Source organism: Bubalus kerabau, chromosome X (genome assembly GCF_029407905.1).
Source record: "Bubalus kerabau isolate K-KA32 ecotype Philippines breed swamp buffalo chromosome X, PCC_UOA_SB_1v2, whole genome shotgun sequence".
NCBI lineage: Eukaryota > Metazoa > Chordata > Mammalia > Artiodactyla > Bovidae > Bubalus > Bubalus kerabau.
Genome location: NC_073647.1, coordinates 110,425,613 through 110,447,892, shown reverse-complemented (window position 1 = coordinate 110,447,892; position 22,280 = coordinate 110,425,613). Strand labels below are relative to the sequence as shown.

General features: G+C 37.2%; 1 protein-coding gene across 5 annotated transcripts in view; it reads right to left on the bottom strand.

Moving 5' to 3' along the window:
• The window catches only part of NBDY (negative regulator of P-body association), a 57,323-nt gene extending 35,697 nt beyond the window's left edge, over positions 1 to 21,626 (bottom strand). For 4 of the 5 annotated variants that reach the window (XM_055563010.1, XM_055563008.1, XM_055563011.1 and 1 more), the window contains exons 1-2: positions 21,289 to 21,626; positions 19,312 to 19,448 (exon numbers count right to left, since the gene is read on the bottom strand). In XM_055563010.1, the coding sequence (XP_055418985.1) occupies positions 21,318 to 21,524 (207 nt within the window). In that variant the 5' untranslated portion in view covers positions 21,525 to 21,626 and the 3' untranslated portion in view covers positions 19,312 to 19,448; positions 21,289 to 21,317. Of the gene's footprint in view, positions 1 to 17,609; positions 17,731 to 19,311; positions 19,449 to 21,288 lie in introns of all 5 variants that reach the window. The other variant, XM_055563009.1, reaches the window with a different exon arrangement.
• Between the last annotated feature and the right edge of the window lie 654 nt (positions 21,627 to 22,280).

The window sequence follows — 22,280 nt, the reverse complement described above, 5'->3', positions numbered from 1 at the left end:
TCTCTTGCAATGCCTTTCTTTAGAGAGGGTAAAGTAATTCAGAAGTTGTCTCGTCCAAGGTAATTAGAAATTCCTTTTTATGCAAATATTAATATTTAGCCATCTAGCCAAATGAGCTTGATTTGTTCCACCTGTGAGAAACCCAATTTTAATCCAACCTCTTCTGTAAACTGGGTTTTACATTGCTGTACCTGATTCAGGACAGAAACCTTGAAGAACTGAGGCCTCAATGTGCATTACATATATTTTTGTTTTTGGATAACATTGCTGCAGTTGATTTGTAAAAAGAGCTCTATTTAATTGGCTTAAATAAAAGTAATAAATACTGACAAACCAATCAACTCTAAATATAAGAGAAATTCAAAAATGACTTTCAGGTTCACGTGAACTGGTAAATATTTAATATTAAATTGGTAGCTGGTATTAATGTTTAAGTTTGTTGATCTAATTTTAATGATATAGACATGTCCTGAGTCATCATCAAATTAACTATAATATTAAGCATAAGACTTTCATTGTGCCTAGGCTTAACATAAGCTAAATAAGGTATTATATCTGTCAAAAATTTGTCAGCAAGTAAAGTACCTCAATGTGGGGGAAAAAAAACTGTAGGGATATCAAGATATGTGTTTTCAGTAGAAGGTGTGAGTAACTAAAAAAAAAAAATACTGAAAAGAGCTATGCATGATCAGGATTTCCTAAGACTAGATTGAATTTGGTTGAGTAAATGAATCATGTTGGGAGTAAGCCATTTTTGATAACACATTATATGAGTTTCTTTGCCTTTAAGTGCTTTGTATTTGCCTTTGAGATCTCTGGTTACTTTGCTTAAGGAATAAGTGTTATCCAACTTACTTTATCAATTAACCAGATGTTTAACTATGACTTTTAAGTCTTTTGTCATTTATAGATACATCTGTATTCTGATGCTGTTACAAAATGGGCTTTATTATCAAGGAAATTCACAGGAACTCTATGGAAGCACTTAAAATAGTTCCACATCAAAATGATGGCTATTCAAGAATTCCAATCCATATGGATTAAAGCAAGAAGCTGTCCTGCCCCTGAGGCCCCTATATCAGGTATCCAAAGACTTTTATTCCCTGACCAGCAGTCCATGCCACTACTCAGACTTGAAGCAGTTACAGAAGATAAGACCATCCCCTCTCTGCTTCCCATAAGACTATGGGAGTAAAATCTCTGAAAGGGGAAATGAAACAGGAGGGAAGAGGGCAGGGAACAACCTTTGAAAGAGTGACATAACCCTAGGACATTACAAGGCTGATTATAAGCAAACAGGTCCAACATGGTAGACTAGTCCGTTTCCACTAGACCTTGAGCCGCAGTACATGCTCTTTGTAATACATCAGGAAGCTAAGTGAGGCACCCACAACTGGGTGGTGACCCAATTCAATGTAAACAAACACTTAGACAAAGAAGTGTAAATGAAACAACAGCTTTTTAGATAAATTTTAAGAAAATACAAATGAGATATGAGCTTTAAGTGAACTTTTAGAAATTCATGTTTTAGGATCTCTCCAGATATTCTACAACTTAAAAGGTAAAATTTGTTAAAATAAATAAAGTAATGAGAGGTTTATGGAAAATGGACCCCAAAAAGGGTTATGTACATGATCAATCAGGACTGACAAAGTTTCAAACAAGTTTAACTGAGTAAATGAAACTTAAAATAAGCAGGTGCAAAACGTAAATTTGGCTTTTTTCTCTGTTAAAACAGACAAGTTTTCTTAACATGCTAAACTGCATTTGATATTTAAGTTTACCTTTTAAAGAATGTATTTGCCTTTGAAATTTTGTATAGTCACTTTGGCTAAGTTTCGCAGTGACCTATGGTCCTGATGTATTTTAAAAAATTTTTAGTGTTCCTTTGATAGGGCTTCACAAATTAAATTATATAATAAAGTTCCTTTGACCTCTAGCTTACTTTGGGGTGCTTCAAAGAGCCCCTGAGGCACCCCAAAGGGAGATATTAAACTAATTAGGTTCACCTGGTATGTTAATAGAGTATTGTCAAGTGAGTAATAAATTTTAAGTTGCATTGTATGGTAAATGGTACAAATATTCTAGAGATTATATAGAGTTCCAAAGAGTCTGATATGTCCAGGTGGAATATTATCAGTCATAATTCTAGTTATTTTCTGAAACTGTCATATGTCACAGCAGCAACTGGGTTGCTTTATCAATTGCATTGTAATTAGATTTAAATGTGCTTTCTTAAGTCTTTTTGATGACAGTTATGGTTTCACTCTAATGCCATTGCAAAAATGCCTCCTCTTAAAAATTTATTAAAAAGGACTTTTGGAGAAATATAAGTTTCTAACTTTCCACACACAATGCTGAACTGAAAATTGAAGAATTCTACTAGAACACCTGATGACTTCATAAAGCCCTTAACAAAAAGTTACACAGGAATGAGTAAATGGGTAAATATGGTTGTAATTTTTATGGTTTCTATCTAAAAGGACTATCGGTTTGTGTTTTCTAGGTGTAAGAAAAATGTTCTTCTTATTTAATTATGACTTGTAGTAATTTGGTAGATTATGCCTTTTGTGAGCAGAATTGGAACATTTATTCTTTTTCTCTCTACCTGGTTGATCCTGCCAGTAACATATGCTTGTCTCAAAAGATTAAGGCAAGCATAAATGTACATGGCCAGTACAATGGAACTGCAAATAGGTCATTAAATCAGTTATAGCTCCTTTGGTCACTCAATTACTACAACTGGATTACAACTAGTTATACAAATCATTGTTTAATTTTTTTTGTTTTCAAATAGTGCTTTGTGCTGCACTATGTCATTGTCAATGTTACTAGCTGCACTACTTATGTCCTCTCTAATTTATAAGACTGTTGTCTCTTGTAGTAACCAATGTATAATCAGACCTCCAAAAATATTTGTGTGGCTAAATATTTTGAGAAAATCACATATATAAAATAAAATGACTGTAATAGTGTGATTCTAGGTATGGAAAGAAGCAACAAGGGAAAATGTCTCCTGGATTACAGTTAGACAGAATCCAATTTTTAATTATTGATGGGGCATAGTCCAAAATGTAACACCTGGAGGGGCATATCAAGAATTTTGCCTGAACTAGGATAAGTCTCCCAGTACTGTGGGACAAAAGTTGATCATGAAATGTCTTCCAAACATTGGTCAAATTCATGACCAAGAAGGGAAGACCTGAGGAATTGAATCGGCAATTGCAGCCCTTCCACATGAGCCAGTGAAACCCGAGGAAGGAGAATACCTGCCATCTAGCAGTCATCACACTGCTGCCGCTTCCTATGGTGAACCCTGAGGAAACTCTGAGAATACAGGATTACAGACCCCCAGGCAGTTGTGCTGTGCTGTCCTTAGTCCTTCAGTCTTGTCCAACTCTGTGACCCCATGGACTGCAGCCTGCTAGGCTCCTCTGTCTGTGGAATTCTCCAGTCAAGAATACTAGAGTGGGTATCCATTCCCTTCTCCAGGGGATCTCCCAAACCCAGGGATCGAACCCAGGTCTCCTGCATTGCAGGCAGATTCCTTACAGATTGAGCCACCAAGGAAGCCCCCAGATAGCTGAGGTACATATAAAGGAAATAATTTTAATGATCCCTGACTCGTGCATCTTCCTATATTTAGAGAAGTACTACATACCTTTAATTTGAAATGCTGCCTCCTGGATTTGAAGATCAGTATTCCTAAAGTCTACAAATGTAAAGTAGACATTTACCAAAGAGGAACAAAAGGAAGACAAATCTTAACATGTGAAACATTGGCAGTAATGGCAGACACTCCCAGAAAGATCCATCTGATGAAGCAAAATGGTCATCACCCCTTTTTTCCACAAGATTGTGGAATGAGCTTTTAAAGTGCAGAATTGTTGCAAAGAATCCAATTCTGACTCCATAATGGAAATATTTCTTTGACTTGCTTTTGTTATTATGATCATACATAACTGTTGTTGTTCAGTCGCTAACTCATGTTTGACTCTTTGTGACCCTATGGACTGCAGCACGGCAGGCTTCCCTGTCCTTCACTATCTCCCAGAGTTTGCTCAAACTCAGGTCCACTGAGAGGTTGATGCCATCCAACCATCTCATTCTCTGTGGCCCCTTTTTCCTCATGTGCTTTATTTTTTCCAGCATCAAGGCCTTTTCCAATGAGTTGGCTCTTCCCATCAGATGGCCAATGTACTGGAACTTGTTCAGCATCAGTCCTTTCAATGAATATTCAGGACTGATTTCCTTTAGGATTGACTGGTTTGATCTCCTTGCAGTCCAAGGGACTCTCAAGAGTCTCCTTTAGAACCCCAATTAGAACACATCAATTCTTCAGCACACAGCCTTCTTTATGGTCCAACTCTCACATCCATACATGATTACTGGAAAAAGCATAGCTATGACTATATGGACCTTTGATGACATAGTAATGTCTCTGCTTTTTAATATGCTGTCTAGGTTTGTCACAGCTTTTCTTCCAAGAAGTTAAGTGTCTTAATTTTGTGGCTGCAGTCCCTGTCCACAATGGTTTCAGAACCCAAGAAAATAAAATCTCACTGTGTGCACTTTTTCCCCATCTATTTGCCATGAAGTCATGGGATCAGATGCCATGAACTTTGTTTTTTTGAATGTTGAGTTTCAAGCCAGCATTTTCACTCTCCTCATTCACCTTCAAGAGGCTCTTTAGTTTCTCTTCACTTTCTGCCATTAGAGTGGTATCATCTCCATATCTGATGTTGATATTTCTCCCAGCAAACTTGATTCCAGCTTGTGATTAATCCAGCCCAGCATTTCACATGACAACATCTACATATAAGTTAAATGAACAGGGTAATGATATATAGCCTCAATGTACTTCTTTCTCAATTTTGAAGCAGTCCACTCCTCCATACCTTGTTCTAACTGCTGCTTCTGGATCCACATACAGGTTTCTCAAGGGACAGGTAAGGTGGTCTGGTATTTCCATTTCTTTAAGAACTTTCCACAGTTTGTTGTGATCCACACAGTCAAAGGTTTTAGCATAGTCAATGAAGTAGATGTTTTTCTGGAATTCCCTTGCTTTTTCTATAATCCCATGGATGGTGGCAATTTGATCTCTAGTTTCTCTGCTCTTTCTGAATTCAGCTGGTACATCTGGAATTTCTTGGTTCACATACTATCAAAGCATAGCTTGAAGGATTTTAAGCATCATCTTGCTACCATATGAAATGAGAGCAATTGTATGGTAGTATGAACATTCTTTCGCATTGTCTTTCTTTAGGATTGGAATTAAAACTGACCTTTTCAAGTTCTGTGGCCAATGGTGAATTTTGAAAATTTGCTAGCATATTGAGTGTACCACTGCCTGAATGTAAATTAATGTGCCTTTGTTCAGCTCATAGAGAGATAATCAGACCCTGCTGACCGTTAACACATCCTGATACTGAAGCTGGAACTCCAATACTTTGACCACCTGATACGAAGAACTGACTCATTGACAAAGACCCTCATGCTGGGAAAGACTGAAGGCAGGAGAAGGGGATAACAGAGGATGAGATGGTTGGATGGCATCACCAATTTGATGGACAGGAGTCTGAGCAAGCTCTGGGAGTTGGTGATAGACAGGAAAACCTGGCATGTTGCAGGCCATGTGGTCACAAAGAGTGGGACACAACTGAGCAAGTGAACTGAACTGAACACATTCTTCCCAGAGGCTACACTTGGAGATGTTTTGCAAGACTGAAGACCCTTTTTACTTCACTTCTCACTGCCTCTCCTTCTCTATTCTGCCTTTTGATTTTAGTTCCTCATTGCTTTTCTCTCTTTTTCTTTCTGACTCTATAAATGAACCTGGCATCCAGACCCCGAAAAGATGCTTAATTTGAGACATAAGTCTACCATCTTCTTGGTCAGCTGGCTTTCCAAATAAAGTCATAATCCTGGCCTCAACACCTCGTCTCTAGGATTCACTGGCCTGTTGTGCAGTGAGCACAATGAGTGTGGACTCAGTAACAAGAACCAGATAGTTATACAGGTCCCAGTAGGGGATTATAGATAGAGAGGGAAACCTAGGAAACTTTGGAAGACCACTGTAAGTTAATGATGGATTAGGAAAGCTATTGGAATGTCATGGAATGAAGCAGGCTTTGTTATCTATAAAACCATAAATAAAATTATGAAATATGCCCCAGTCCATTAGGTGACAGAAAAATGTCGACCTCCTTCTTCTGATTTGAATCAGCATTAAGATAATCCTAGCTTGATATACCCATCTGAATGCAGAGTTGCAAAGAATAGCAAGAAGAGATAAGAAAGTCTTCCTAAGTTATCAATGCAAAGAAATAGAGGAAAAGAATAGAATGGGAAAGACAAGAGTTCTCTTCAGGAAAATTAGAGATACCAAGGGAACATTTCATGCAAAGATGGGCACAATAAGGAACAGAAATGATATGGACCTAACAGAAGCAGAAGATATTAAGAAGAGGTGGCAAGAATACACAGAAGTATGCTAAATAGATCATCATGACCCAGATAACCCCAATGGCATGATCACTCACCTAGAGCCAGACATCCTGGATTGTGAAGTCAAGTGGGCCTCAGGAAGCATCTCTATGAACAAAGCTAGTGGAGGTGATGGAATTCCAGCTGAGCTATTTCAAATCCTAAAAGATGATGCTGTTAAAGTGCTGCACTCAACATACTAGGAAATTTTAAAAACTCAGCAGTGGCCACAGGAGTGGAAAAGGTCAGCTTTCATTCAAATCCCAAAGAAAGGCAATGCCAAAGAATGTTCAAACTACTGCACAATCACACTCACCATGCATGCTAGTAAAGTAGTGCTCAAAATTCCCCAAGTTAGCCTTTAACAGTATGTGAACCAAGAACTTCTAGATGTTCAAGCTGGATTTGGAAAATGCAGAGAAACCAGAGATCAAATTGCCAACACCCACTGGATCATTGAAAAAACAACAGAGTTTCTGAAAAACATCTACTTCTTCTTTATTGACTATGCTAAAGCCTTTGACTATGTGGATCACAACAAACTGTGGAAAATTCTTCAAAAGATGGAAATACCAGACCACCTTACTTGCCTCCTGAGAAACCTGTATGTGGGTCAAGAAGCAACAGTTAGAACTGGATATGGAACAACAGACTGGTTCCAAATTGAGAAAGGAATATGTCAAGGCTATGAATTATTGTCACCTTGCTGATTTAATTTATATGCAGAGTACATCATAAGAAATGCTAAACTGGATGAAGCACAAGCTGGAATCAAGATTACCAGGAGAAATAGCAATTACCTCAGATATGCAGATGACACTACCCTTATGGCAGAAAGTGAAGAGGAACTTAAGAGCCTCTTGATGAAGGTGAAAGAGGAGAGTGAAAAAGCTGGCATAAAACTCAACATTCAAAAAACTAAGATAATGCCATCCAGTGCCATTACTTCATGGCAAATAGATGGGTAAACAATGAAAACAGTGACAAAATTTATTTTCTTGTGCTCCAAAATCACTGCAGATGGTGACTGCATCCATGAAATTAACGCTTGCTCCCTGGTTGAAAAGCTATGACAAACCTAGGCAGCATAGTAAAAAGCAGATACATTACTTTACCAACTAAGGTCTGTATGGTCAAAGCTATGGTTCTTCCAGTAGTCATGTATGGATGTGAGATTTGGACCATAAAGAAAGCTAAGTGCTGAAGAACTGATGCTTTGATTTTGGAGAAGAGTCTTGGGAGTCCCTTCGACTGCAAGGAGATCCAACCAGTCAGTCCTAAAGGAAATCAGTCCTGAATATTCATTGCAAGGACTGATGCTAAAGCTGAACCTCCAATACTTTGGCCACCTGATGTGAAGAACTAACTCATTAGGAAAGACTCTGCTGTTGTGAAAAACTGAATGCAGGAGAAGGGGATGACAGAGGATGAGATGGTTGGATGGCATCATTGACTTGATGGACATGAGTTTGAGCAAGCTCCGAGATTTGGTGATGGACAGGGAAGAATGGCGTGCTGCAGTCCATATAGTTGCAGACTCAGACACAACTGAGTTAGTGAACTGTTTGATCTCACAGGGTCAGACACTCTTCTGCCTGTTACAACAGAGAAGCTAGTGATATTATTCTCAGGTCTACTCAAAGGCAGTCTTTCTCTTCCCCACTTTCCTTTGATTATAAAATTGCAGCCCACACAATCCTCAGGACAGAGGATGCTCATCTGTCAGCTTGCATCTCTCCCAAACCTTCTGTATTAATAAACCTACTTCATGCCTATCACTTTGCCTCTTGCTGAATTTGTTCTGCACTGAGAAAAAAAAGACCCTGACCTTCAGTTCATCCAGATACCAAGGTTGCTCCATTGTAGGAGACTGTGTGGTCTGTGCTGGGTAGTTAGGTAAGAGGCTGATCTTATCTGATGCTTTTCCTCAATTCGGCTGCCTTAAAAGAATTTGTTGGGCAGGTTCAAGTCCCAGCACATGGGTTCAAGTCCCAGTTTGAGGTGCACGGTTTCAAGGGTGTGGAAAAAAGGGAACTCTCCTACACTGTTGGTGGGAATGTAAATAGGTACTGCCAGTATGGATATCAGTATGAAATTTCCTTACAAAACTAAAAACAGAACTATCATATGATACGGTTATCCTACTTCTAGGCATATATCTAGAGAAAACCATAATTCAAAATGATACATGCTATCCAGTGTTCACTGTAGCACTATTTACAATAGCCAAGATGTGGAAGCAACCTAAATGTCCATTGACAGTGGAATGGATAAAGAAGATATGGTACATATGTACAATGGAATAATACTCACTCATGGAAAAAGCAAGAGAGTTCCTGAAAAACATCTGCTTCTTCTTTATTGACTATGCTAAAGCCTTTGACTATGTGGATCACAACAAACTGTGTGTTTTCTACACATGAGACTCTATTTCTGTTTTGTAAATATGTAATCTGTAGCAACATGGATGAACCTAGAGTAAGTCAGACATAGAAAGATATCATAGGATATTGCTTATTTGTGTAATCTATGGGGGGAGGGTTAAATTGGGAGATTGGGATCAACACATACACACATACAGGTTTCTCAGGAGGCAAGTAAGGTGGTCTGGTATTCCCTAATCATCACCATTTTAGAATTTTTATGCATACCCATTTAAAACTGGGACAATTTTATTTTTTAGGCTCATAACAGGGATAAAATATTTGTTAGATTTCTTCATGTTTCTTGGTGTTTCAGGTTCTTCAGGAAACTCTATTAATATCTGTGCTTTATTAATCATTTGATATACTACACTACTACTACTACTAAGTCACTTCAGTCGTGTCCGACTCTGTGCAACCCCATAGACGGCAGCCCACCAGGCTCCCCCATCCCTGGGATTCTCCAGGCAAGAACACTGGAGTGGATTGCCATTTCCTTCTCCAATGCATGAAAGTGAAAAGTGAAAGGGAAGTCGCTCAGTCGTGTCTGACTCTTAGTGACCCCATGGACTGCAGTCTACCAGGCTTCTCCGTCCATGGGATTTTCCAGGCAAGAGTACTGGAGTGGGGTGTCATTGCCTTCTCCATATATAAAACAAATAACCAGCAAACATGTACTGTATAGCACAGGGTACTCTGTAATGATCTAGATGGAAAAAATCTATAAAAGAGAGGATATATGTGTATGTGTAACTCATTCACCTTCGTATACATAAACTAATCAGTTCAGTTCAGTTCAGTCGCTCAGTCATGTCCGACTCTTTGCGACCCCATGAATTGCAGCACGCCAGGCCACCATGTCCATCACCAACTCCAATAACTAATACAATATTTTAAATCAACTGTACTCCAATCAAATTTTTTTTCAAATATAATCTCTAGGTATTTGAAAATTTATTTGATATTTAGAGTTGTTCTAAATTAAGCGATGACAGTTTATTGAATAGCTAGGTCATTCCCAAATAAAATAAGATACTGAGGTATCAATTACTAAACAGAGTTTGATGCCACCCTGAGATATTCTCTTTGAGAAAGCACATGTTTTTAGAAATCATTGGTATTTATGTTTACTAATCTATAGAATACTGGTGTAGAAGATAGTTTATAGTTGCTTAAGGAAAGTAGGGTGTGTGGTTTGAACAAAATCAACTAACTTAGCATCATCAATAATGAATGGGACCAAATGGCATTTTGTGTCTCCTGATGTGATGCAATAGCAAGGACACAGCATCACCTATGTAGTCTTCTTACTAAAAATGTTCAAATTAATCTTGGTAAAGCAGACACGTTCAGATTGTGGGATGAATGCAGGACAACTGCCTGGACTTGTCAAAACTGCCAATGGTATGAAAAATATAAAGAAATAAAATTGTCTGTCTTAGTTGTTCAGTTGTGTCTGACTCTTTGAAACCCCATGGACTGTAGCCCACCAAGCTCCTCTGTCCATGGGCTTGTCCAGGCAAGAATACTGGAGTGGGTTGCCATTTCCTTCTCCAGAAAGAAAAGAATGAGAAGGTGCTATTCTAGATCTTAAAAGACTAAAGGGGCGTGACAGCTAAATACAGTGCATGATTTTTGACTGGATCCTGGATCAAAACAAATAAAAAGATATAAAGGACATTGTTATGACAGTTGGGGAAATTTGACATCAATGGTACATTATATAATTGTATCAAAGTTGAATTTTTCTGAATGTTATGCCTTGTTCTTAAGAGATACTCTTTGATGTGTTTAAGGCTTAAGTGTCATGATATCTGCAAGTTACTTCCAAATGGTTTAGCAAAAAAGTGTATATATATATATATGTGTGTGTGTGTGTGTGTGTGTGTGTATGTATGTGTGTGTATATATATATATTATACATAATATATATATACACAAAAAGAGAAAGAAAAACATATGTAGAAAAACAAATGATGTATCTACATGAATGATGTCTTTTGGCATTCCTGAAGAGTTGGAATTTTATAAAATTTTTTAAAAACTGTGAAGAAAATAATGTTTGAAGCTATAAAGCTTATCGTTAATTCTAATTATAAATCCTGACGGTAAATTCAGAAATAAACCAGTGTATTCAATTTTTTGGCAGAACATTTGCTGAAAAATAAAAGAAAGGGAAAAAAAAAGAATTAAGTAAAAGAATGGAAAAAAGAAATATCACCCAAAAAGCAGTCTATCAGACAAAATAGACTTTAAATTCAAGTGAGTCACTAAAAATGATAAAAAGGTATATCTATTTTAGATTTGTATGCACATAATAATAAATCCTTGAATATATACAAACTACAAGAATTTATACAACTACAGTGGAAGATTTTAAATTGGTTTCCATAATTGATAGATGTAGTAAACAGAATTAATAGTGATATAGAAGACACACAATACAATCAATAAGTTTAACAGACATTTCCAGAATACTATATGAAACAATTAGAATATACAAAATATTTTCAAGCACACATGCATCACAAATTGATCTTGCTCTTTAAAACATGAAGCATATCTCAACATATACTAAATAATCAGTATCGTGTAAACCATGTTGTCTGTATTAAGTGCAATTAAATGGAAAAGAGTAACAAAATGCTAAGCTAAAAAATATCCATGTGCTCTAAAGGAAGAAATAAAGCTATCCCTGTTTGCAGATAACATGATACTACATGTAGAAAATCCTGAAGATGCCACCAGTAAACTACTAGAGCTCATCAATTGTCAGTAAAGTTGCAGGATACAAAATAAATATATAGAAATCTGTTGCATTTCTATACACTAATAATGAACTATCAGAAATTAAGGAAACAACCACATTCACTATTGCATCTACCTAGAATAAACCCACCTATGGAGGTGAAAGACCTGTACTCTGAAAACTATGACACTGATGAAACTGAAGACAAATAGATGGAAAGATATACTATGCTCTTGGATTGAAAAAATAAGTATTATTAAAATGATTATACTACCCAAGGTAGCCTACAGATTCAATGCATTTCCCTATCAAAATATCAATGGCATTTTCCACAAAACTAGAACAAAAAAATCTTAAAATCTGTATGGAAACACAAAAGGTCCCAAATAGCCAAAATGATCTTGAGAAAGAAGAACAGAGAAGAACATGCTCCCTGACTTCAGATTATATTACAAAGCTACAGTAATCAAAACTATGTGTAACACAAAAACATATGTATAGATCAATGGAACAAGACAGAAAACCCCAAAACAAACCCACACAGTCACAGTCATTAATCAATGACAAAGGAGGCAAGAATACACAGTGGAGAAAAGACAGTCTCTTCAATAAATGGTGCTGGGAAATCTGGACAGCTACATGTAAAAGAATCAAATCACAACATCCTCTAATACCATATACAAAAATAAACTCAAAATGGATTAAAGACCTAAATATAAGACTGGATACTACAAAACTCCTAGAGAAAGACTCAGGCAAAACACTCTGACATAAATTGTGCAACATTTTTTTTTTTAATCTGTCTTTTAAAGGAAACAAAAGCAAAAATGAACAAATAGGACCTAATCAAATTTAAAAGTTTTTGAACAGCCAAGGATACCATCAATAAAATGAAAAGACAAGCTACTGAATAGGAGAAAATATTTGCAAATGATATGACCAATAAGGGATTAATATCCAACATATATAAACAGCTTATACAATTCAACATCGTAAAAACAGCCCAATTAAAAAATGGGAAGAATAAGACAGACATTTTTCCAAAGAAGAAATGCAGATGGCCAACAGGCACAGGAAAACATGTTCAGCATTGCTAACCATCAGGGAAATGGAAATCAAAACACAATAAGATATCACCTCATACCTGCCAGAAGGGCTATTATCAAAAAGAAACACAAATAAAAAATGTTGGAGAAAATGTGAAGAAAAGGGACCCTTGTACACTGTTGGTGGGAACAGAAATTGGCACAGACACTGTGGAAAACAGTCTGAAAGTTTCTCAAAAAACTAAAAATAGAACTACTATTGTTGCTGTTGTTTAGACTCTAAGTCCTGTTCCACTCTTTTGCGACCCCATGGACTGTAGCCCACCAGGCTTCTCTGTCCGGATTTCCCAGGCAAGAATACTGGAGTGGGTTGCCATTTCCTTCTTCAGGGTATCTTCACAAGCCAGGGATCAAACCAATATCTCCTGCATTGGCAGGCAGATTCTTTACTCAGCCACCAGGGAAGCCCACAATGGACTACTTCTCGGCCATAAAAAAGAATGAAATGTTGCCATCTACTGCAACACGAATGGACATGGAGGGTATTATGCTAAGTGAAATAAGTCAGACAGAGAAAAACAAATACTGTATGGTATCGCTTATATGTAGAATAAAAAAAAAAAAAAAACTAGTGAATATAACAAAAAAGGGGCTTCTCAAGTGACACTAGTAGCAAAGAATCCACCTGCCAATGCAGGAGAAGCAGGTTCAGTCCCTAGGTCAAGAAGATCCTCTGGAGGAGGGCATGGCAACCCTCTCCAGTATTCTTGCCTGGAAAATCCCATGGACAGTGGAACTTGGTGGGCTACAGTCCATAGGTTTGCAAAGAGCTAGACACAACTGAGTGACTGAGTGACTTAGCACACAGACGTAACAAAAAAAGAATAGACTCACAAATATAGAGAACAAACTAGTGGTTACCAATAGGGAGAAGGGGGAGGTACAAATTATTGGGTATAAGATTGGCTCAAGGATGTATCATACAACATGGCAAATATAGGCCAATATTTTGTAATAACTGTAACTGGAAAGTAATCTTTAAAATGTTTAAAGTTTTTTTCAAAATATATCCATGTACCCACATCTTGGTTTCCAAATACCATCTCCCACAAAAAGTACCAGAGATCCATAGAGAAATTGGCAATGAAGCAGGGAATACAAAACAAGCATAAAAGTTAAAAAAGTAAGGAAAAGGCTGAAGTCAAGTATGTATCAAAAAAATCATGGGAATATGTCAAATGGACAGAGAATCCAGCTTGAATAGGTTGCCACTGGGACAATTTGAGCATTAAAATAAATAATGATAGCAATAGCATACTCATGAAATAAAATAAAAATCTATGTGTCCAAACCAATATAAACAAATAAATAAATAAAAGGAGGAGGAAAAAACCTCTTCCTTGAAGCAGAATACAAAGTAATAAATGTAGTGAAAAGATGACATTTGAAAATGATCATTTCAGGATCTCCCCGATGCCCCAGTGGGTAAGAATCCACCTGCCAATGCAAGGGACACAGGTTAGATCCCTAGCCCAGGAAGATTCCACATGCTGCAAAGCAACTAAGCCCGTGCACCACAACCACTGAGCCCACGCTCTAAAGCCCACAAGCTTCAACTACTGAGCCCATGAGCTCTAGGGCCCAAGAGCTACAACTACTGAGCCTGTGTGCTACAACTACTGAGCCTGTGTGCCACAACTACTGAAGCCCGTGAGCCTAGAGCCTGTGCTCTGCAACAAGAGAAGCCATGGCAGTGAGAAGCCCAGGCGCTGCAATGAAGAGTAGCCCCCGCTCACGGCAACTACAGAAAGTTCATGAAAAAGCAACAAAGACCCAGTGCAGCCAGAAAGAAAGAAAATGACCATTTTTCAGCCATTAGGGTAATAACTCAGAGAAGGCAATGGCAACCCATTCCAATACTCTTGCTTGGAAAATCCCATGGGCGGAGGACCCTGGTAGGCTGCAGTCCATTGGGTCACAAAGAGTTGGACACGACTGAGCAACTTCACTTTCACTTTTCACTTTCATGCATTGGAGGAGGAAATGGCAACCCACTCCAGTATTCTTGCCTGGAGAATCCCAGGGACAGAGGAGCCAGGTGGGCTGTCGTCTATGGGGTCGCACAGAGTCGGACACGACTGAAGTGACTTAGCAGCAGCAGCAACAGGGTAATAACTGATTCAGTCAAGAATTATCAATGGATATTAAAGCCAGCGGATTTTAGTTTGAGGAGAAATAGGATACCTACACAGTTTCAAAGTACCCCAAGTAAATGTATTAACTATAAAGCAGAAAATGGAAACTTAAGAGTGGATTAATCTAGTAAACATCATCTTAACCAAGTAATCAAGGTTAACATTTCTTCTAAGGGGTCAAATCAGCATTATGTGCCACTGATATGCTGCCCTGAGAATAATACATTACTTCTCTGACATTCCTGCCAAATTCCATAATCTAAATACAATAATGAGGAATGGGCACACAGATTTAAGTTTAGGAACAACCTATAAAACAACTGTCTACAATTGTCCAGAAATCTTTAAACTGTCATTGTCATCAGAGACAAAGAAAGGTTGAACTGTTCCAGGTTAAAGAAAACTGAAGAAACATGGAAACTAAATGCAGCACATCATCCTCAATTGAAACTTTGATCAAGAAAATAAAATAGCTATAAAGTGGAAAGTGGAATCACTCAGTCGTGTCCGACTCTTTGCGACCCCATGTATTGTAGCCTATCAGGCTCCTCCATCCATGGGACTTTTCAGGCAAGATTGCTGGAATGAATTGCTATTTCCTTCTCCAGGGGATCTTTCCAATCCAGGAATCGAACCCGAGTCTCCCGCATTGCAGGCAGACGCTTTACCGTCTGAGCCACCAGGGAAGCCCAAAATAGCTATAAAACACATTATTGGAACAAACTGGTCAAAGTGCAATATGGTCTAGATAATAATATTGGAACACTAATTTATGATATACTACAAAGCTATACTAATCAAAAGAGCATGGTGCTGACGTAAAAACAGACACATAGACCTTGGAACAGAATTGAGAGCCCAGAATAAAACATTGCATATACAGTCAACTAATGTTTGACAAGGGATTCAAGAGTACTTAATGGAGAAAAGATAGTCTATTTCATAAATAATGCTGAGAAAACTGAATATTCACATGAAAAAGAATAACACTGGAGCCCAATCTTACACCACTGGCAAAGATTAATTCAAAATAGATTAAAGACTTAAAATTCCTAGAAGCAAACAGGGAAAAAGCTTCTTGACATTTGTCTTTGCAATGTTTTTATGGATATTACACCCAAAACATAAGCAACAAAAGCAAAAAATAAACAAATGGGACTACATCAAACAAAAAAGCTTCTGCACAGCAAAAGAAATGATCAATATGAAAAAACAATATGTGGAATGGGGAAAAAAATTTTAAAACACATATCTGATAAAAAATTAATATCCAAAATATATAAGGGACTCATACAACTCAATATCAGAAAAACAAATAATCTAATTCAAAAAGGTGCAAAAGACCTAAATAGACATTTTCCCAAAGACATACAGATTGCCAACAGGTACATGAAAAGGTACTAAACATCATTAATCATCAAGGAAAAGGAAATCAAAGCCACAATGAGATACCTCACACTTTTTAGAATGGCTATTAACAAAGACAGGAGATAAAAAATGCCTGTGATGATATAGAGAGAAGTGAACCCTTGCATATTCCTTGATGGGAATGTGAAGTGAAATATCTACTATGGAAAACAGTATGGAGGTTCTTCAAAGAATTAAAAATAGAACTACCATATAATCCAGCAATTCCACTTCTGAGGAAATGAAATCACAATCACAAGATACTTGCAATCCCAATTTTACTGCATCATTCTTTACAATAAGCAAGATGTGGAAACAATCTAAGTGTCACTGACAGATTAATGGACAAAGAAAATGTGATACACACACACACACACACTACACTGGAACTACTCAGCTATAAAAAGAAGGGACTTATGACACAGTGGATAAACCTTGAGGATATCAGGCTAAGTGAGGTTAAGTCAGACAGAAAAAGATAAATACTGAATGCTCTTACTTATACATGGAATCTAAAAAAAAAACTGAACTCATAGAAACAGAAAGTAAATTGGTGGTTTCCAGGGAAGGGAAGGTAGGAGAAATGTATAAAGGTGGTCAAAGGATATAAACTTTCAGTTGTAACAGGAATAAATTCTGAGGCGCTAATCTACAGCATGATGTACATTATACTATAACACTATAGTTACACTATCAATATATAGTTACATAACTACAGTGATAGTATAGTTAATACTATAGTATAGTGAGTATAGTTAACAATTCTGTATTGTATACTTAAAAGTTGCTAGGACAGTAGATCTTACAAGTTCTCATCACACAAAAAAATATTAATTATATGACTGATGTCTTACCTAATATTATTGTGGGTAATCATTTTGTAATATATACATTTCGCAAATCATCACACTGTACTGTACACTTTAAACTTACACTGTTATATGTCAAATATATTTCAATAAAGCTAGGAGAAAAATAACTGTAATAGAGCTTACATTGTCCATTTAAAATATATGTTCTCCCAAAGTCATCCCTTTTTCAATAAATATGAGTGGATAATCTTGACAATAAAGGTTTATGAAACAAAAATTGGAAGAAGGTCCAACTTCTATTTTGAAACAGGTACTGAGGTTATGTGGGAGAAGGCAATAGCACCCCACTCCAGTACTCTTGCCTGGAAAATCCCATGGACAGAGGAGCCTGATAGGCTGCAGTCCATGGGGTCGCTACAAGTCATACACAACTGAGTGACTTCACTTTCTCTTTTCACTTTCATGCATTGGAGGAGGAAATGGCAACCCACTCCAGTATTCTTGCCTGGACAATCCCAGGAACGGGGGAGCCTGGTGGGCTGCCATCTATGGGGTCGCACAGAGTCGGACACGACTGAAGTGACTTAGCAGCAGCAGCAGCAGCAGCAGCAACTGAGGTTATATAAGAAAAAGGTATTATTCTGAGAAAATATACACTGAAGTATTTACAAGTAAAAGCGCTTGGAGTCTTCAAGTTACTCTTAAACAGCTCAAAGAGAGAGGAGACAGGAAGAGGAGGAGGTAGAAGACAGGCCAAGGGGCGGGAGAGGTAGACAACAGTAAAGGGAAAGAGAAAAGGGGAATGAGAGGGAGAAACAGAAATAGAGAATTATAAAGCTAACATGGCAAAATGGTAATTGGTGAACCTGGATAAAGAGTGTATGGGAGTTCTTTGTAATATTCTCACAATTTTTCTTTAGGTGTAGAATTAGATCAAAATAAAAGATTTAAAGCCACAAGTATAAATATCAGCAATAACTCCATCATTGAACAGCATAAGCACAGTTTTCTTATGTATTTAATGAAAGTTTTATATTGCTGAAATCTATTGAGATGAGGAGCCAGTGTATAATTTTGCTTTTTGTTACAAGAATAAAAAACATTAAATATTTTAAAATAGAAAATAAAATGTTTAACTGTAATTGGATTAATGATTTCACAGTATGATTTCTAAAAAAAAGATCCATGTTTGTAAATTTAAAATACCCAAATAACTCATGAGTCAAAAAATAAATCTTAAGAGCAATTATAAAATAATAATTGAATAATAATAAAAATACTCCATATAAAAACCTATGAAATTCTTCTAAAGTAGTACATAGTAGAAAACTTATGGTTATAAATTATTTTAGGAAAGAAGATTTAAAATTACTGAGCTAATGGTCCAAATAAATTAGAAAAAGAGCAAACAAAAAGAAAATAAAAGGAAAAATTATTAAAATAAGAGACAATATTCAATGGTAAGGCCTGATGAAACCAGAAGCAAGAAATATATTAGAAAACTGAATACTGTAATTTATCACATAGTCTCAGTGTCATGTTAATGGAGGAAAAAACTCCATGTGATCAATATTTGGAGAAGCTCCATACTCATCCATAATAAAAGCTCTTAGCAAACGAAGAATATAAAGGAACTTACATAACCTGACAAAGAAAATACTAAAAATGGTGAAACATTTATGAAAATTCCCTTGTAAATTCAGGAGCAAAAGAATCCTCTATCACTGCTACTATATTTCGTTATACCAAAGATCCTAGCTAACACAGTAAGACTAATTAAAAAATAAATATTGGAAAGGAAGAAATTTCCATCATTTACAATATACTTAATTAACAGACAATACAAAGAATCTACAAATATTAGAACAAATATAAATCAGAAAGTTCACAGCATATAAAATCAGTATGTTACAATATCAATCACATTCCCATTTACCAACTATAATCTGAAAATATGGTTTAAAAGATACATTTCACCATGATACCAGAAACTATAAGGTAATTAGGAGCGAATATAACAAGACAGCTTATAGATAGCATTATTATTATATGGTATATATGGTTTCATATAATGCAGAAAATGGTTTCAATTTATCATTGGTGCTAGCCCTTTGTTTGGCTAACTATTTTAATGTGTTATAATCAACTCTTATTCCTCTTCCTTCTTTAATAAGTTTTTAGTAAAGCGATTACCTTAAAAATCACAACTTCCTGGTGCAGGACATCAGAAAAAGCAGGGTGGCAATGTCAGTAATCTTCATTGTCTTCACTGAGTGAACTATTTTATGAATACACCAAGGAAATGAAGTCATACTGCAATCCCTCATAGACTGAAAAATAATAAAATAAGGTTAAATAATTTCTTCTTTTACTGTTCCTCTCTTTTCCATGACCTCCTCAAGTTCTTATGTTCTACCATACCCCCATTTCAGCTATTTCAGTTATGTATTCCTGAAAAAGTTATACAGACAGAATTAGAAGGGATCTATTGCACAGCAATTAAGAGCATAGGCGCTGGGAAGTTTTGTAGAACAGTGTCTGGCATATAAGATGTTCAGTAAATGTTTGTTATTATAATTTCAATGATTTGAATCACTGGAGGAAATTATATATTTCTTGCATTTTTTGCCCTATACAACCGCCTTTGTTTTCTGTTTAAGCACTCCTATTCCTATGGTTCCCCTTTACCTCTACCCCTTTGAACAGAGAGGTAAAGTTGAGGGAAATCAGGCAGTAAGGAATGACTGAGAGTGAAGCTTTCAAGCACAATAGAGCTCATTCTTTTACTATGCACTGCCGCCAAGCCCCAAGTCCAGAACTTCCTTAAATTGCCACTGTAATCCCATCAATCATTGACCTATTCATTCAATTTCTGTTTCCCTCCTATGTGACTTCCCTGGTGGCTCAGATGGTAAAGCGTCTGCCTACAGTGCGGGAGACCCGGGTTCAACCCCTGGGTCGGGGAGATCTCCTGAAGAAGGGAATGGCAACTCACTCCAGTATTTTTGCCTGGAAAATCCCCTGGACAGAGGAGACTGGTAGGTTACAGTCCATGGGGTCGCAAAGAGTCGGACACAACTGGATGGCTTCACTTCACATTCCTATGTGCTTTAGTTATCTAACCACTACAGTTCCCAGCATAATGCTTAGTCCATTGCAACAGTTCCTTAAAGGTTTATTGCATAAATGAAGAAAGTATGTCATGTCTCATTTGGAGTACAAGAATCTGAGTTTTGAGTCAGACCTTAGTTTTTACATTTTGTAAGCTCATCTAAATTGATTGTTTTCCTGATAGTAAAAACTGGACTCCTAAAATATATCATTTCCTTGAAAATCTTCAGTGGTTTCCACTGCTTCTGGATTAAACTGCATACTCCTTACCATAAATATTCAACCCCTGCAACACTATCTCACCTCCTAGTTTTTCTCATACATTCAGAATTATAGACAAGCTTTTCCTAGCACAAACCTGCTTGGGGCTTTTGTTCTGGGAAAGCTAGGCCAGTAAAGCATTCCCGCCCCCTCCACAAGGCAGATGTCACTCATCCTTTAAGGCCCACCCAAAGTTACCCCTTCCTCTTTGATGGCTCAAGGTCCATCCCCCAAGCTTCCTGAATACCTTGAGCAAGCAAATATTATGGTACTTGGGTTTGATTTACCATATTATATTTTTTAAATCATTAAATTCTCCTGTAATACAACTCTAAAGGTTCACTTTAAAATACTCTGTTAGCACAAAGCTATGGCTATAGGAATTAGGCCTTAAATACAATGGTGTTATTGATCTTGAATCAGGCATTTTTTGAACGGAAAAGCTTCAAATATACACAAAAGTAGCAAGAATAGTTTAACGAATCCCCATGTATATATCACTCAGCTTTAACAATTATCAAGTCATTAACATTTGTACCCCTCACCTGGGCCCAACTGACTTTAAAGCAAATCAACAGATACGTCTACTGAAAATATATATTTAAAAATAATTACTTAACGTTATTAAATATCCATAAGCTCACCCCCACATATTTTGTGAAAGAGCTATTTAATGCCTACATTTTTTTTTTAAATTTTGAAATCGTGAAAAGAATAGGGAAAGGGAGAAGGAGATCTGCGGAAATGCATAATTAAGTTTGAGAGAGCCTGGTTGTCCCAAATGAGAAAGAATCTGACCTGGTTTAGAGTGGAAGAAGTATATTGTACTACTTCTCTGGAGGAGGTGGATGCGACTTCAGGCCCGATGATGCTGGAGGAGGTGTAGAAGGGAGAGTGGTGTTACCTCCGTTAGCGGTTCCTTCAGGGTAATCCCAACGTGGAGCTAGGAGGCAGCGCTTTTTTGGAGGCTTCGTTTCCCGCGTGTTTCCAGGTGGGAGCGTGGATCTCCCGGAGGTACAAGGTTGGTCCCCCATAAGGATTATAGGACCTGGGTGTCAGCTCTCTCCGGTGGGCCCTGGCGAGGCCAAGAGACCTGAGATGGCGGCGGGTCCCTTCCAGGCAAAGGGCTTCCTCTGGGTTTCGCTTTTTCCGTATTTCCTGTATCCTGAGACGTATATCCCCTCTCTGCCTCCGCCCTCGCTCCCTACCCCACCCTATTTTAACGTTTCTGCGAGGATGGGTCTTAAAAAAAAAGAAGCGTTTATTTAATAGAATGTCTCCCCCGCCCCCAGTGTAACTAAATCTGTGGACAGTCTTATACTATCTATGCAATTCTAAGATTAGAACAAATTCAAGTTTACTCTTAAATGGAAGCATCTGCATAGATTGTGGAAAGGCGCTGCGTGTCGGGGCGGGAGTGTTTGTGTGGAGAACAAAGAGGTGATTGAAAAGCTAAGAGCTTTACGTTCTAGTTGTAGAAGCACAAGAGTCATAAAACTACCTACGACCCTTTAGAAAGCGATATACAAACGTCTTACTTGACTGAAGTGCAGATAGCACACAGGCACCGACCATGGAAATTGAATGTGGAAAACAAATTCACCGTATGTCTTAGAATCTAAGATCACGTTTTTTCTTCATATTTTAACAAATAACAAATCTCTGAAGGCTTATCTTTTTTAAAATATGTCAACATCTAGGAAATCTCTGACAATTGACAGTATGTCATACTTTCATTGTCATTTTTTTCCTTCTCTACAGTTAAGGAAAATAATGATTCATCCTACTAT